Source organism: Hesperophylax consimilis, chromosome 12, assembly GCF_061612785.1.
Source record: "Hesperophylax consimilis isolate HC1 chromosome 12, BYU_Hcon_1.0, whole genome shotgun sequence".
Classification (NCBI taxonomy): domain Eukaryota; kingdom Metazoa; phylum Arthropoda; class Insecta; order Trichoptera; family Limnephilidae; genus Hesperophylax; species Hesperophylax consimilis.
This window is the reverse complement of record NC_142847.1, coordinates 30,064,315-30,080,200: the sequence shown is the minus strand read 5'-3', so window position 1 is coordinate 30,080,200 and position 15,886 is coordinate 30,064,315. Positions and strand designations below refer to the sequence as shown.

General features: G+C 34.7%; 1 protein-coding gene across 1 annotated transcript in view; it reads left to right on the top strand.

Moving 5' to 3' along the window:
* The window catches only part of Ucp4A (Uncoupling protein 4A), a 30,053-nt gene extending 14,462 nt beyond the window's left edge, over window positions 1-15,591 (top strand). The window contains exons 4-7 of the mRNA XM_089638328.1: window positions 653-854; window positions 3,082-3,258; window positions 9,936-10,158; window positions 10,962-15,591. Of these exons, the coding sequence (XP_089494454.1) occupies window positions 653-854; window positions 3,082-3,258; window positions 9,936-10,158; window positions 10,962-11,139 (780 nt within the window). The 3' untranslated portion in view covers window positions 11,140-15,591. The remainder of the gene's footprint in view (window positions 1-652; window positions 855-3,081; window positions 3,259-9,935; window positions 10,159-10,961) is intronic.
* Window positions 15,592-15,886: the final 295 nt, after the last annotated feature.

The window sequence follows — 15,886 nt, the reverse complement described above, 5'->3', positions numbered from 1 at the left end:
GCTACAATTATCAAAAGTGGTTAAGCTTCTGGTTCGCCATTATTTCCTTGAGGATACTATTAAAAACATTTCTCAATAAAACTAGTTTATCTGGGGAAACCACTTACATACTATTTTTTATAAATATTAAAACACATTATTTGGTAAAACGGTACAATTTACAAAAACATAATTTAAAAAAAAACAAGTAAGTTATTACGGAAATAGAATCAGCTGGTGCATAGCGAATATTTAGCATCGGAGTAAATCAAGTCAATGAAGGAGTAAAACAAAACCACAATTTAAAGACATGTTTGGTAAACTTTCGGCGGCTATTCCAAATATTATTATTAGTAGTTTATTACTAAATACAAATTACTTATTACAGTTGAGTCGATGAATCCAAGTTATGATTGATACTGGAATTTATTCTTATATTAGCTATTTACATATTTCTTTAAATATAATCTGGCCATAAAATGTTTTCTTATAAAGATCAGATATCCAATACAAATATGCATTTGAAAATTCAAATACCTCGCATTGTGTTTTCACACTGGCAACACTGCAAATAACTATTATGGTGTTCAATGTGTATTCTTATTTTAATATAAGATTGGTACCTACCCTCATTCATCATTAATCATTAATGTGGTGATTTTAACTCTTTCAGGTACCTTACCGGGGAATGCTTGGCACCGGGCTAGGCATCGTAAGAGAGGAAGGCCTTGGTAGCCTGTGGAAGGGAATTGAACCCGCGGTTGCTAGGCACCTCGTGTACTCTGGATGTAGGATAGTCATCTATGAAACTCTTAGAAATGACGTCTTTAAAAAGAAACCGGAAGAAATTTTCCCGCTATGGAAGTCTGCTATTTGTAAGTCGGTAATTAAATTTCCTTTCATATTTTTCTAATAGTAATTTAGCATGTATTTCAGACGTTTTTTTCATCTTATACCTTTTTTAATATGAATTGTTGTGAGGTTGAATTAAGAAGGGAAGGTAATAAAAAAAATTGTAAAATACCCGACTACTAATTAAAGCCATTTCAAGTAATGTTTTGATACTGAACGATGGTCTCTCACCTGAGAGATACTGAAATTATCGTCCACTCTGAAACATTCTGCAAATTGGAAGAGACGAAGGTGGCGAAGTACCTGGTTATTCAGATTTGGTAACCGAACACGGCTAAAGTCATTTCAACGTTTCGATTTTGAATGGTGATCTTTAAGCAAAGCGATACTGAGAGTATATGGGCAATTTTTTATAAAGTTTGCTATGATGAAATATAACGAAATAATATCATGAAATAGCAGCTTCTCTGCTAGCAATGTTATGTGTAAAATATTATATTGTTCTATTTGTTAAAGAAAACCAACTGGCTTTTGAACCTGAAATCCTTGGGTTCAAAGACAACGATTTAACCATACTGTAATAATAAGTTATAAAATTGTACAAATATTTATATTTCAATAAACCAACATTGTGCCGGTAATATTTGTTACATAGAACGTGTCGCCGTTGATATAAAACGAATCAAAGAATCGGGACCAATCTAGGTTATGTGCACAATCGTTTATCGTTTATTATATATATCGTTTATCGTTTATTTATTTAAATTTATCGCACAAAACTCATTCAACTCGTTGATGCATCTGAATACAAAACTGGGAAGTTTTTTTGCTTCCCCTGTAAAATTTGGTAAAACTCACATGGGCAGTCTTGCAAGCGCAATGACAATATTTTATTTTGATATTTGAGTTCATCTTGCATGTAACAAATTTTGAGATTTGAGTTTATCTTGCATGTGACAAATTTTGAGATTTGAGTTCACCTTGCATGTAACCAATTTTTGTTGTGCCAACTCAATATTTTTACATTTGAAGAACAAAAATAGATTTTCTTTTTGTCACCAGAAGACCATTGTTTCAAACACACAGCAGAAATTACCCAACAAAATTATCTATAAATTCTTTTGCCAGAAACAATATTTAAAAAATCATTTCACTTACGGATATTACTGGCATGTTGACAAAATGCAAAGTACATTATTTTGATCATTTCTAAATAACAAAACGAAAGCAGGGAACGTCATCGACCAAGAATTATCTAGCTAGACAAGGCATGTGAACCTTAAAATTAACACCAAAACCAAACATATTGCTTTAAAAAAACATTCATTAAAAGCAAAGTGCATTATCTCGCAGTCGAAAGAGCGGAAGAAGCAATGCTTTTTACCTTTTATTAGTCTGCATGGAGCAAATTTGAATTCCAGCAAATTTGTCCCAACGCTCGATAGACTCCTGTGAAGATCAATTTTTAAAGACGAATTTGAGGCAGTTAGAAGTAGTTTTGGTAGGTGTTCTCGGGGACTATTAACAAATTAATATTAAAAAAATATATGTACCTTATAGATAGCTTCTAGGTAACGATCGATTAAAGTAACAACTATTGAAAAAATATTACTACATACAACAAATTACGACAACACTTTTGCCACTAAAAAAGCACGATCTCCGCTGGTTTTGCAGAAGTTTTTAGTAGCTTGTACAACAAGTTTACATCAAGATGGGGAGTTGTATTATGAAATTACTCTTAGGTGGTTAGAAATTATATATGAGAGAGCTATTGTTATTATACATCTATATGGGGAACTTACATATTATCAAAGTCTTCATTCTCCACAAATATGTATTAAATATAATCTCTTTCTATTGTACTTTCCTAAGTGTTTTCAGCAGATCACCAGTGTCATTTGATATTCTTTATTTACTATACTCCTTATCTGTATTCTGATGATCGCATACAGCTTGACAACTTTGATATCTTTGAAGGTGGCCAAAGGAGGAACAAAGGAATGAATAGTTAATAATTACAGATCAACATACTTAAATTTACAGATAGTGGCGTCGATGGTGTAGATTTTGAGCATAAAGTGTTTTTAATAAATTTTTTAATGTAGTTAGTTTGTTCGGTAGTTGAGTCAACCATACCCTTTTTATCTGTATCCTAATTACCTCCCTTATCCTTCTATGAGAAAGCAATATCAAATAATCGAAGTGAAACTTATTAACTTTACACTAACGTCATTCATATATTTCTAGGTGGCATGACATCGGGCATGATTAGCCAGTGGCTATCGAGCCCCGCTGACCTGGTGAAGGTGCATTTGCAGATGGAGGGGCGCCAGAGGCTGCTAGGAAACCCCGCCCGGGTTCACGGGGCCTGGGACGCCTTCCAGAGGGTGCTGCGGACGGGGGGCGTACCCTCCCTATGGAAAGGTGACAAAAACACTACACACTCCATTTGTGGTGATCATGCCGAATCCATACCATATCCAAAGTATTAGATACTCTCAGTATCGCCCTGGTGAAAGTCCGTTTTTCAGAATTTAAACGTTGCTTCAAATGGCTGTAGTCGTGTTTGGCAACCAAATCTGAATAGCCAGGTACTTCTCAACCTTCCTCATTCCCATATCCTTCCTCTCCCTACTCCCTTCTGTCTCATGACATACATCATTTGGGGATACAATAGTCCCACTGGCTCCAGATGGCATTCGGGACTTTTGTCTGATATTCACATAAAATTTAAAAATAAATAAATTTGGCCAGAGCTTCTTTACGAAGTAACGTTTAAACTAAACGTAATGTTTCATAATTATCACACTTCATAACAGAGGCGGCCCGTGAAATTGCCAATAGTGCGTTTCACTTTTAAAATGTAGCTAGCGTGTAATACAGATGGACAAAAATTTATTAATGGGGGTACCTACTGTAATTTAATATCTTATTAAGTTATTTTTGTAAAATAATTGATTAAATAATACTGCTACGTCAGCATTCCAAAATCATCTCGAGAAAATATAGCAAAATTGTTTTAATTCACTGCTCATTTTTATTTTATTTTTTTATTGTTGATACATTATTTTACAATATTTCATATTCTAATTCAGTAATGTTGGCCTCACTGGGTTGTTTACCCGTGCTGAGGCCCCCATTTTATAATATAAGAATTTATACATTTAAAAAAAAAGAAAAACAACATTAAAATAAAGATAAATTTAAACTAAAAATAAAGATTAAAAATTAAAATATAATTATCACACTAAAAGAAAAATATTAAAAGAGAATGTAAATCGGCATTTATAATGATTTATGTGTTTGTGCGTGTTGCGTGTTTTATATATTTTTTTGTGTTGCGTGTATATGTTTTATTCTTTTATGTTATAGAATTTTGGTAATATTGTCTTTTTGTTCTTTAATCCATTTTTTTATTTTGTGTTTGAATTTATTTTTATTTTCCTCAATTTTTGTTTCAAGTGGAAGACTGTTGAATGCTTTAATAGCGTGGTATTTATGGTGTCTTTATCCAAAGGTAGTGTTTACCATCGGAGTTTTTATGTTTTCTTTGTACGCTTGTCTGACCGGTCTATTAGTGATATTTTGTGTTTGTTGGGGTTTGTTTTTTTGGTCGAAAATGTAGTTTAGTGATGTTTTAACAAATAATTGGCGTATATCAAGTACGTCACAGCTTTTAAATATTTGGTCTGTGTCGGTTAGTTATTTTAGTATGTTTTTTGAGTATTACCTTTAATATCGTTTTCTGTGCGATTTCTATTTAAGTGATAGCTGCGTTTGTTGCTCCTCCCCAAGCAATTATTCCATATTCTATTATTGATTGGCATAGTGCAAAATATATTGTTTTCAATTGTTTTATTTTATATATGTTTCTTATATTTAGGAAAATGTGTATTGTTCTGAGGAGCCTATTTGTGATTTGTTTGATGTGATGTGTCCATCTAAGATTATGGTCAATTACGATTCCTAGATACTTTATTTGTTCTGTTTTTTCTAGAGGGGGCAATCGCAGATGTTGGTGTTTATGCATTCGTGTATTTTTATGGTGTTTGTATTGTTTTTTGGCTGTCTTGTGTTAGTTATGCTGTACGTTGTGAATTTTGTTTTCGATATGTTTAGTGTAAGTGTATTTGAGTCCAACCATTTTTTCACTTGCGTGATTCCTAGATTCGCTATGTTATATACCTTATTCCAATCCTTAGATTTAAATAGTAAAACTGTGTTGTCTGCGTAACTACTGCTCATTAGTGCCAAAGTGTGAATGTCGAAGCACTAACATTATAAATTACTATGTATTCCTAAACGAATGCACTCCACACGCATTGGATTATGCATGATCAAAGAGGTGCAAAATTCTCTTGCCGCCAAGGCGGTTTTGTGCATGCATCGATAGTACACGGGATGAGTTATATTTCTGCACTGCTCTAACACGTGATTTGACGTTAAGAGTGTAATGTGTCTCGTTTCGGCTAGATCGAGCTGTCTCAATACCGCTTGACGCCATCTCAATAGTATGTTAAAACATGGTTTTGTGCATATCGGAATATGCACGACCCATTGGCGCTTGGACGGGAGTCTTGTACTAAAAGATAGCTTAAATAATAGCCTGGCGGGAATTATGACTGGAGCGTACGTTCGTATATCGATGGCTGGAGCACAGGTGTCGTTGTTGTCAGTTGTTATGTGAAGACGAAAGACAAGCAGTGCAATGCACAAATGCACATACCAAGGAACCGACTCTGCTTCATAACATTCAACAGATTAGGTAGCTTTTTTAAACCACTATTTACGTTGATAGCATAGTTTTTGACGGTATCAATCCTTGTTCGTGTTACACATTAATATTTTTGTGGTTTACAAATCATGCGGTATGAAAATAGTCAATTTCCTTAGTAAACACTAAAATATAATACATTTATATGAATATATATATACATATTTTTTTTAATGTTAAACCACACAAAGAGTCCTAACTGCTCCCAACCGTCTAGAGCCAGTGAGACTATGGAATCCCCAATTGGGGTATGTTGTGAGGCTGAAGGTAGTGGGGGGAAAGAGGAAGGTGGGAAAGTACCTGGCTATTCAGATCTGATCACCAAACACGTCCAAAGCCATTTCAAGCAAAGTTTCAATTCTATATTATGGTCTTACACCAGGGCAATACTGAGAGTATCTTCTGGAGATAATATTTTTGATTTATGTAAAAAAAAAACCATAATTGGGATTTTATAAAACCAGGACCACACCTTTAAGGTGATTTCTCACAAAAATGGTGTTGCAAATTATCCAATTATTATAATGAATGACATACAGTGGCGGTTGTCTTTAATGCGGATATGCAGTGAAACCCCAAAGAATAACTACGCCAAACAAGAGCCACTTGGATTATAATGTTTCTAAAGTTTGAACAGCACGCCATTACTCTATAGTTAAAAAAATCCACCGACCGAATCCACAAGGAAGCTAAAAAAACCTATGGCATTTTTCATACAAGATAAATTCTGTTCCGAACAGTGCTACTAAGGGCCAAAATTCGATATTCGTGTGCCGCAATAACTTTGTTGGACTCGAACATTACCGAATGCATTCACGTGACATATCTGTTCTTCGTCTGTGGACTTACGCAGATATATTCACCTTACGTGCATCTCAATATTTGCTTTATTGTTGTCAAGTAAATGATTAACCATTTTATTTACTTGTTTCTGCATTTCAACAATTATTTGGTGTACCAATTTCAAGTATGTGAACTGTTATTTACGTTTTAAAATTACTTTATCCAATGCCCATATTCCTAAGCTACAGATGTATTAGTCAATAGACGTATTATTTCATGTTGCTAATGTAGTAGGCACTTAGCACAATTATTTTTAACTTCATAAACAAATAATTGTGCTAATTCTTTTCGAAACGGACTTCTAAATCGGCAGTCTTTTAAAATGAACTCCACGTATTCGATGAAGAAAAAAATCCGATTTTCATTCCTTTTTTAAATCGCTTTAATGTTAAACTCCCAATGATTTAGACCACAAACTGCCAATGATGACAAGTAATTTTTATTATCTATACGTCATTTTTGAGTGAAAGAGACTCTGTATTCCAAAATTCAGAATCGAATACTTTTCTTGCAATACCTTTAGCTATATTTAGTGAATACCACATGTTTCCCAACTTTCCTCTCCCTTTTTCCTTCTCCTCCCTCGCTTGCTTCAGTCTGACAACATTCCCAAAAGTTGGGATGCCAAAACCATTAATAATAATAAATGTTTATTCCGGTATGTGGGAGGTTAGTGCAGTCCCACACATTCCATATAGAGATACGAAAAAAAATATGATCAAAAACGAAAAATAGAACAGGAAACCAAAGAAAGAAAAAAAACAGATGAATAGAACATAAAATAGAATAAAATGATAAAAAAATAATAGAAAAGAAAGTTGAAGCCTTTAGGGAGCCGTGACTATATTAGGCGCTGCTATTTTTCTCCAGTGTTCGTCAATGCTGGAGGATGGAGTGAGGCGGGCTTCCATCGTGAGGATATTTTCAGAGCTGCTTATCCTTTCCCTCATTCCTGCCACCCTGGATCTAATAAGGGCTGCATATCCGGGAACTAGCCCCTCCATGAACATACGGGAAGCGCTGCAGTATCTGGGGAGACAAAACATTGTGCGGAAGGCGTTGTTATATTGGACCCGTAGTCTTTCTATAGTACTCTTTTTGTAGTTTGCCCATAGTTCGCACGTGTACAACGTTGCGCAGAAGGAAAGGAAGAGCGTCCTTTTTATTGCGGTACTGCAAAGGCGAAATCTTCTACTAAGCATGTTTACTTTAACGCTGAGAGCTCATCTTTGTCTATCGATATCATCATCGTCCATCAGATTACTTGTGATTATGTGTCCAAAGTATTTAGTTCCTTCAGTCACCTTCAAGTTCACACCGTTCAGGGTAGCTGGAGGAATATTTTTCGGACCTTGTCCATGTCTTATGACTCTTCACAGATTTTCAGAAGAATACGCAGTCCCCTTATAGAAGGTGCCATCAGGACCATGTCATCCGCATAACTGACGTTATTCAGACACTCTCCTCCAATGTGGCAGCCTACTCCTGCATTGTTTAGCCTTTCGGTGAGTTCGTCCATGTACAGATTGAACAGTATTGGCAACATGCATCCTCCCTGTCTGACGCCACTCTTTAGGAGGAAAGGTTCGGAAAAACCATTCTTCCATCTTACTAGGTTTTCCTGCTGTCTGTGCCACAAGTGGAGGATATATATGACCTCCGATGATATGCCTCTTTCTCTGAGTTTAGCCCATAACAGAGGGTGAGAAACCCTGTCGAAGGCCTTGCTCAGGTCTAAGAAACATACATATGAGGTGGTCTTTTTATTCCTGTAGTATTCCAGGGTTCTTTTTACCGTAAATATAGCAGTATCGGTAGCAGTTTGCTTTTTGAATCCCATTTGGTTGTCATAGGTTTCCAAACTGATCCGATCCTGTTTAGTAGTAGATGTTCGAATAATTGTGCGATGGTGGTGGCAATTGAGATCGGTCTATAGCTGTCCTAGCAGGTAGAGTCCAACGATTTAGATTTGAGAATAGGTGTTATTATGGTTCTTGTCATATTAGTTGGTAAGTATCCATTCTTCAAGATGTCGGTAAACAAACTCGCCAGCAGTAGAAAAATGGGTCCTCCAGCGTGTTTGATGTGTTCGGTACTCAGTCCGTCATGACCCGCTGATTTCCCAGTTTTCATTTGTGTCAGGGCGGTAATGACCATGTCTGCTGTGATCAAGACGCCGCTGTCTTCATTTGTTATAAGACTCAGTGGTGGTTCGCTTACGAGGATCGGAGAGGTCGGAGAAGAGGTGGCGAAGTACAATAAATTATATGATAGATCATCATATAATATGATCTTATCGTAAAAATGATGATTTTTCCAAAAATTGTAGTTTATGCAGATTTTCTAATGGATTTCAATTCAAAACATAATTCGTAGTAGGATTTGGTATTTATGTATAAATTAAAATTAAAATCATACAATATTCAAAAGAATATAAGAATATGTATAAAATTGGCAAGTGGTAATTGATTCTCTTACAAACTCTGGAACTCCGAATCGAATTTGATAGTTAACGTAATTTTAATTCCCTCTTAGAAAACATTGTGTCCCGGGCATATCGTCTTCTTAGATTTCTGTATCCACTTACTAAACCATCCAAAAACCCAATGTCTCCCATATATGTATGAGGATTGCATCAGTTCAAAAGAGACTAACTCGGGCATTATCCTTTAGAACCGGATTGTACAACACACTGTAAGAACACTGTTGTCCAACACAATGTGAGAAACAGACATAAATTTCTTTTCAAAATTATAAATAACCCGGTAGAGTCTTCCCTCTTTACCAAAATCAATATCAATCACTACAATCAATGTCTACTTAGTTTAGCAAATGAATTTACCAATGATATTGACATTTTTAATGTAACAAATTTGATGTTTAAAACCTACTTACAATTTTTTTATATCAAGATATTATTTCTGATAATTTCAGCTTATAATTATTATTTTATTTTATCCTATCGCAAACGTAAATGTAATGTAATATTTAAATATAAGAAATATTTTTTAACCATTGTTTACAATGTACAAAATTGTAAACATTTCAATGTACCTAAATGTAAAAGCCCCATGGCTATAAAAAGAGTAATATAAAATACTAAGAGACCTCGAAACTTTCCGTATTCCTTTCCAAATAACCAATTTAACCTTCTCCCAACATTCTGCGAATATGTCGATTATGTTCATAACATCCACACAGTGAGTGGCAAGGAAATTAATATATTTTACAATAGCCCCCAGAACTTTTTCAATTTGTCAAATCACTTGTAATCAAGTATTTTTAACTCTCTGTACCCTTCTACTCTCTCTGTACTCTTTCAGAAAACTTAAATCTTATGTTTTGTTTTCACATAACTCACATTTTATTTTCTCTTGTATACATACTGTAGTACAACGTTGTCGGACGGTTGGTATTATTTATGGTATCTTTTTGTAATTTTTATGTTAACCCTCTAACAGCTAACTGTATCTTCTTATCCTAGGATCTGTCCCCAACATGCAGCGCGCGGCCCTCGTAAACCTGGGGGACCTGACAACCTACGACCTGTCCAAGCAGTACCTGATGCGATACACGGGCCTGCCCGATCAGTGGCCCGTGCACACCATGTCCAGCGCGTGCGCAGGCCTGGTGGCCGCCGGGCTGGGCACCCCTGCCGATGTGGTCAAGACAAGGGTCATGAATCAGCCTACCGATGAGAGGGGACGGTAAGATTAACATATGTTATGCGGCCAGTCCACGTTAGCCCAACGCATTGGCCATTGCGCTGGCCCAACGTGTGCAGGACTACTTGACCGTTGCATGTGTTGGCCGCCAACGTTGGCCAGTCAACCCGATTATTGTTGGTTTTCGTGCACACATCAAAGGATCTTGGCGGCAATCCGCTAACAGCGTTCACACATTGGCCCAGTCTTCAGTTCGCAATATGCGTTCAGCGGAGACAGACGTGTTGATTATTGCGTGAGTAATTATTTACATTTACCTATTTCGATAATTTAAAAATTAAACATGCTGTACAAATAAATTGCCACAGCTGCGATAATTTTCACATCCATCTAGACTTGATGGCCTCCATGTAATGATAATGCAATAAATGGGTTATCAACTAGCGATCCGAAGGCCGCGGGTTCAAATCCCGGCGTGCGCGAATAAATTTTATTTGATGAATTTGTGTTATTTCACAATTTATTCATTTGAATGTATTATATAGTATTATGGCGGCACATTCTAGAATTGAAGATACTCTCATCGCCTTGGTGTAATACCACCATGCAGAAAAATTGCTTGAAATGGCTTTAGCCATGTTTGGGGACCGGATCTGAATAACCAGGTACCTCCTCACATTCCTCTTCCCTATCTTCTTCCCCTACTCACTACCTTCAGTCTCTAAACATACACATTGCCATAATGAAAAATTGAAATCATTTTTCAAAATAAAGGACTGTTTTGTATGATTATTTATTGCAGCAGAAGTACATACCGACATAGAATTCCTCTATTCCTTTTACAGCGGTCTATACTACAAGTCGTCGTGGGACTGCCTTAAGAAGACCATCGCCGGCGAAGGATTCTGGGCGCTGTACAAGGGCTTCCTACCCGTGTGGATTCGCATGGCGCCCTGGTCCCTCGTCTTCTGGCTGAGCTTCGAGCGCTTCAAGACCATGGCATCTCCTGTCAGCGACGCCTAGATTCATTGCGGATTCCGATGCGCCGATTTGTGGATGGAAAATAGGTTAAATCAATGAAATCATTAGAAAATAGATAAGTGTTGTGCATTGTCAATGTGAATCGATTTACGTGTAAGTCATATTTGGCCACATTCCATACATAAAACCGGCGGCAATGACACGCATTATAGATTTACGTGATATATAAGTTCCACACAGGAGTCATATTTCATATATGGTGATGCTAAATGGAGGGTCTTTTTTAGCAAAGGAAGGAAAGTACCTTGGTCTTAAAGAGGCCTGCTGTTTTAAAAACCGTTAATCTTTCCGCTGCCAAGAATGAATCGTGCGGCAGGTGTAAACTGTTTTCAAATGCTGACACGCATGTCTCCTGGTTGCTCGCAAGTTCAAAAGGATACAATAATTACGATACTTCTTTTGAGCATCTTCTATTAAAATACTGATTGAATGAACACAGCATTCCCACCTAACTTTCTGTTGGAAAAATATGATGTATATTTCTGCCGAATTAAAATTATTGCCACTTTCAAGTGTCATTTCATGATGACTTGTGAGCAGGGTTGCCATGTGTCCCGATATATCGGGACGTAACTCCGACAAAATCTATAATATCCCGATTTTAACCTACACAATGCAGCAACCTTATTTACTTATGAACATTTTCTGTGGCCGTGCAGACTACGTGCGAGTAGATACTCCCGCACGCCCTGCGGAGATCACAGGTGCCAGGATGACAAGCCATTGGTGCGACTCAGTTCGCGTGACTCCCCGTCCCGACAAGACCCTATCCACAAGTGTGATTTCACTGCAACAATATTTTAATTTCAATTAATGTGAAAATGTCAAAGATTGACAGATCTCCTTGCTGCAAAAATATGGTGTATTGAGGTTCTGATATAGATTCCAGTTCTATAGTATCCTGCCTGTACCAGCTAGCCTTTCCACCGAACGATAGAAGCAGTGTAGATAGTGTAGATATTAACGATTTAACCTATTTTGCAGAAATAAAGTAAATTCCCTAGATTATTAAGAGAGTTAGTCAAATGTGGGTGTTGTAGAGTTACCTACTGAATATGTACTTCGATTTAAATTCTTAATCCTTTGGTTGTAAGTGACTTGTATGCTTCGAGTCCCAAAATGTTTTATGAGTGACTCAAGTATAATTCACATTTTTGAGTCAAATGTATACAGCACATACCGGTATTTAGCACATATTTATATTATGTATGTACATATGAAGATAAAAATATTTTTTTCAACACAAAATGTGAGGTGCCAAATAGTTTTATTGAACAATATTTCTCAGTGCTATTACTCTCGAATAAAATATTTTAAATATGTCAATTTAGCAGCTTACCAATAATGATAATATTAATGTAAGACTTATAATGAGAACAAATAATAATTGTTGCAAATAATAATCAGAATGCATTCAATTTAGAATATGCGCACATTTACTCATTAAATATTATATAAATATAGTTCAAAAACAAAACGCTTTGCGTACTGTTCAAAGAAGAATCAAACTTTATATCGAAAATTGATGTAATGATTGAATTGTAACTATAATTTTTATTTGTTTGTCTCCGTGAGGTTGCATCACATTCATTTTAAGATAGTTAATAAGTCTTCTACAAAGATGTAAAATCGATGGCAAGGTGCTCAAACGGGCTAAGACAATTTTTTTATAAATTTTAAGTTGTTTTTCCGCATCTTACATTGCAGAAATATTTTGCATGATATTTCTTATATGTATTCCTTTTTTTTTCTTTAAAGCCTAAGACACTTCAGGCCAAATGCATCAATGCTTATTTGGGCGTGGCCTATACAGATTACTTGTTGAGGTGTCACATTACGCTATAATTTTCTCTCCCTACGGCAGGAGAGGGGATCAGATCAATTACGTAGGTTTTGCGGAATATCATTTCATTGTACAGGATCTGTTACCTTGACAGCTGACAGCCGCATGATCACAGCGCTCCGTAAATTGATCTGAATCTATCGCAGGAGAAGGAATCGCCTCATTTTCAAATATCGCCTGGCCAGCAGATATAGCTTTTAACACATCATCAGTCAGGTTTGTATGGGATGGTATAGCGAGCGATATTGTGTTATAAAAAACATTTGATGCGTATAGCGTAATGTGTCGAGACCCTAATACTGTTGTTTTAATCTATAATTTAAATGTGTATTACTCTTCTCACTTAAACTGTTTTTACACTATGCCAAAATATTGCAGTTTTTGCATTCCTCTTTTCCAGCTCACAATTATTCCATTTTCGTTGTATGTACCCTATCACAAAGCGTTATTCTGTAATATTCATGTCAATGTTCAATAATTTGTACCATGTGTATACCTAAACTATATCTTATTTACTTAGAGTATGGTATATTTGTCTATTTATATCTTATGTGTTGTTTTAAATGTGCAATTGTTTGTGGCTAGCACTTAAATAAATATATATATATATATGTAAATATATTTGGGCAATATATATACAATTTGATCAAAATTTGTTTGTGGTTTATAAAGTAAACTTTGAACAACTTTTGTATCTTTCAATGTGCAATTAGATTCTGTGCCTTCGGAGTGAGAGTTGTACGGTACGGCTTTCTGTGGTAGAAAGCTATTTACCCGTGTATAGAATGTTTAGAAGAAAAGTACTGTACCTATATCATTTTTTTCTGAACAAAACACGCAATGACTGCCAATTGACTATTTACTTAATCTCACCTAACTTGTAATTAGCGTAGTTAATAAAACATTTTAATCGTCCATGAAGTTTCACTGAAACAAATGTGCTTCGTGCGTTGATAAGGCCAGCATTTTAAAAGTTAATTATATAGAATAGCCTATAGCAAATGCCACTGAATCTCAGAAACCAGGGTGCATTTTTATCAAACATTTTATTAACTTTACAACTTTAATTTTCTTTAAATTAGCACTTTTTTATAAAACCAAAAATATTATGGAATTTAATCAGTGAACCTTTAGATTTTTCTCTTCTATTGTTTTGCTCTTAAAAGTTATTTAAAAGCATAACATAATACATAATGATTCTGTGATTTTTAAACATACATAGTAGAGGTTCTATTTCTAACCCCTCAGACCTCTGGCGTATTCTGTCATACGTTTTGTATGTGTCTGAAAACTAAAAACTGTTTTTTAAATGTAATGAAAAACGTTTTTAAATTTTATTGTTAGAAATAAACATATAATTTTTGAAATATTAAAATTTTTACTGCAAACGTAAAAAGATTTTAAAATGGCTTACCTGACATTTTTTGTAACTAAAATTATTAAAACACACATTTTATTGGATAAAATTATAACAAACATTATTTACATCTTACTTTTTTCGTCTTTTCACATAAAAATAATGAATAAAAAGTTCCCGCAGTATCATAATTTTTTTTTTAAATGCGGTTGGAACCTTTGCTTTCATAGAGGTGTACATTTTTATTCTTCTGCAGTTAATTCCTGGCTTTCTCTTTCTAACATCGCTTAGATTATATTTCTCACCATGAGAGTAAGGGAGAAAAGGATTTCTATGAGAGCGTTTGAGCTGTTCTCAAAAGTGAACAAATTTGTTTGAGGGGTTAATAAGGTCAGTTACTTGATGCTAGAAGCCAACACGGCTTTCATTTACTTAAATAAATATACCTAGAAGAACTTTAAAAATCTTATCTTATTAAAATAATAGAAGTCAATATGAAATAAATAAAAGACAAATTTTGTAAGCCATAAATTGCTATTAAACTCATTTTTATTTTTTCATTTTATAAATAATTTTTAACTTTAGGGTAGTGGTGCACTCTCACAGTTAACTTGCATGTAGACATGACTTCGCACTTCACATACTAACTTACATTTATAGTTAATAATGGTAAATACGTAATTTCAACTTACAGACCTCAAAACTTTAATTCTAACAAATATGTAGTAATTTTTTAAAATATTTTTAGTTTCTTCCATTTAAGAAAGAATGAAAAAAACAAGAAAAATTTCCTGCTATTTTTTGCTTTGGAAACTATGTATTCGCTAAAATATCCAAAAATGTATATTTCATAACACAAATATTGTTGAAAAGCAGGCTCAATTATTATAACAAAAAGCAATGTTATTTTTTTATGCTTTCATCCATTATACATATTGACAGATAATAAAACACAAGTCAAATCACTCTAAAAACAACTCCTAATCGATATACCTAGTTCAGTTTTAAAAAAATCATGTTTATATTTTTTATTAAATTTATTAGAAGCTTATAGATATCCAAATAATTTTTATAAAAGAGAACATAAACTGAAAGCTAAGCATATTTTAGTGGTAGTTTGTCCTAGACAAAGTGTAGCTAAGTACAGCATAATTTTAGGGTTTAGAAACAATATGCAAATTAATGTAACAAAAAATTATATTTTTTCTTTTAGATACTCGTTGTGTTGTTTGTTATGTACAGTTATTGTTATTAAAAAAAAAATTAAAAAAAGATTTTTCATTTACTCCGGTAGTCCTATATATTTTTTTATTTGCTTTCTACTGTATGTTTTAAAAAGTGTAAAAAAAGGAAAGTGTCTTAATTAATGAGAAATTATATGTTCACAGACGGCCTAATTCCCGGCCAGGCAATCACTCAATATAGATTTAAAAAACTAACTAAGGAGCTAGTATATTAACAGGACACTGACACCTTCGGAGACATTATACATGGTGTCCGGAAACATTAGGGTGCGCCATAGATTTTGC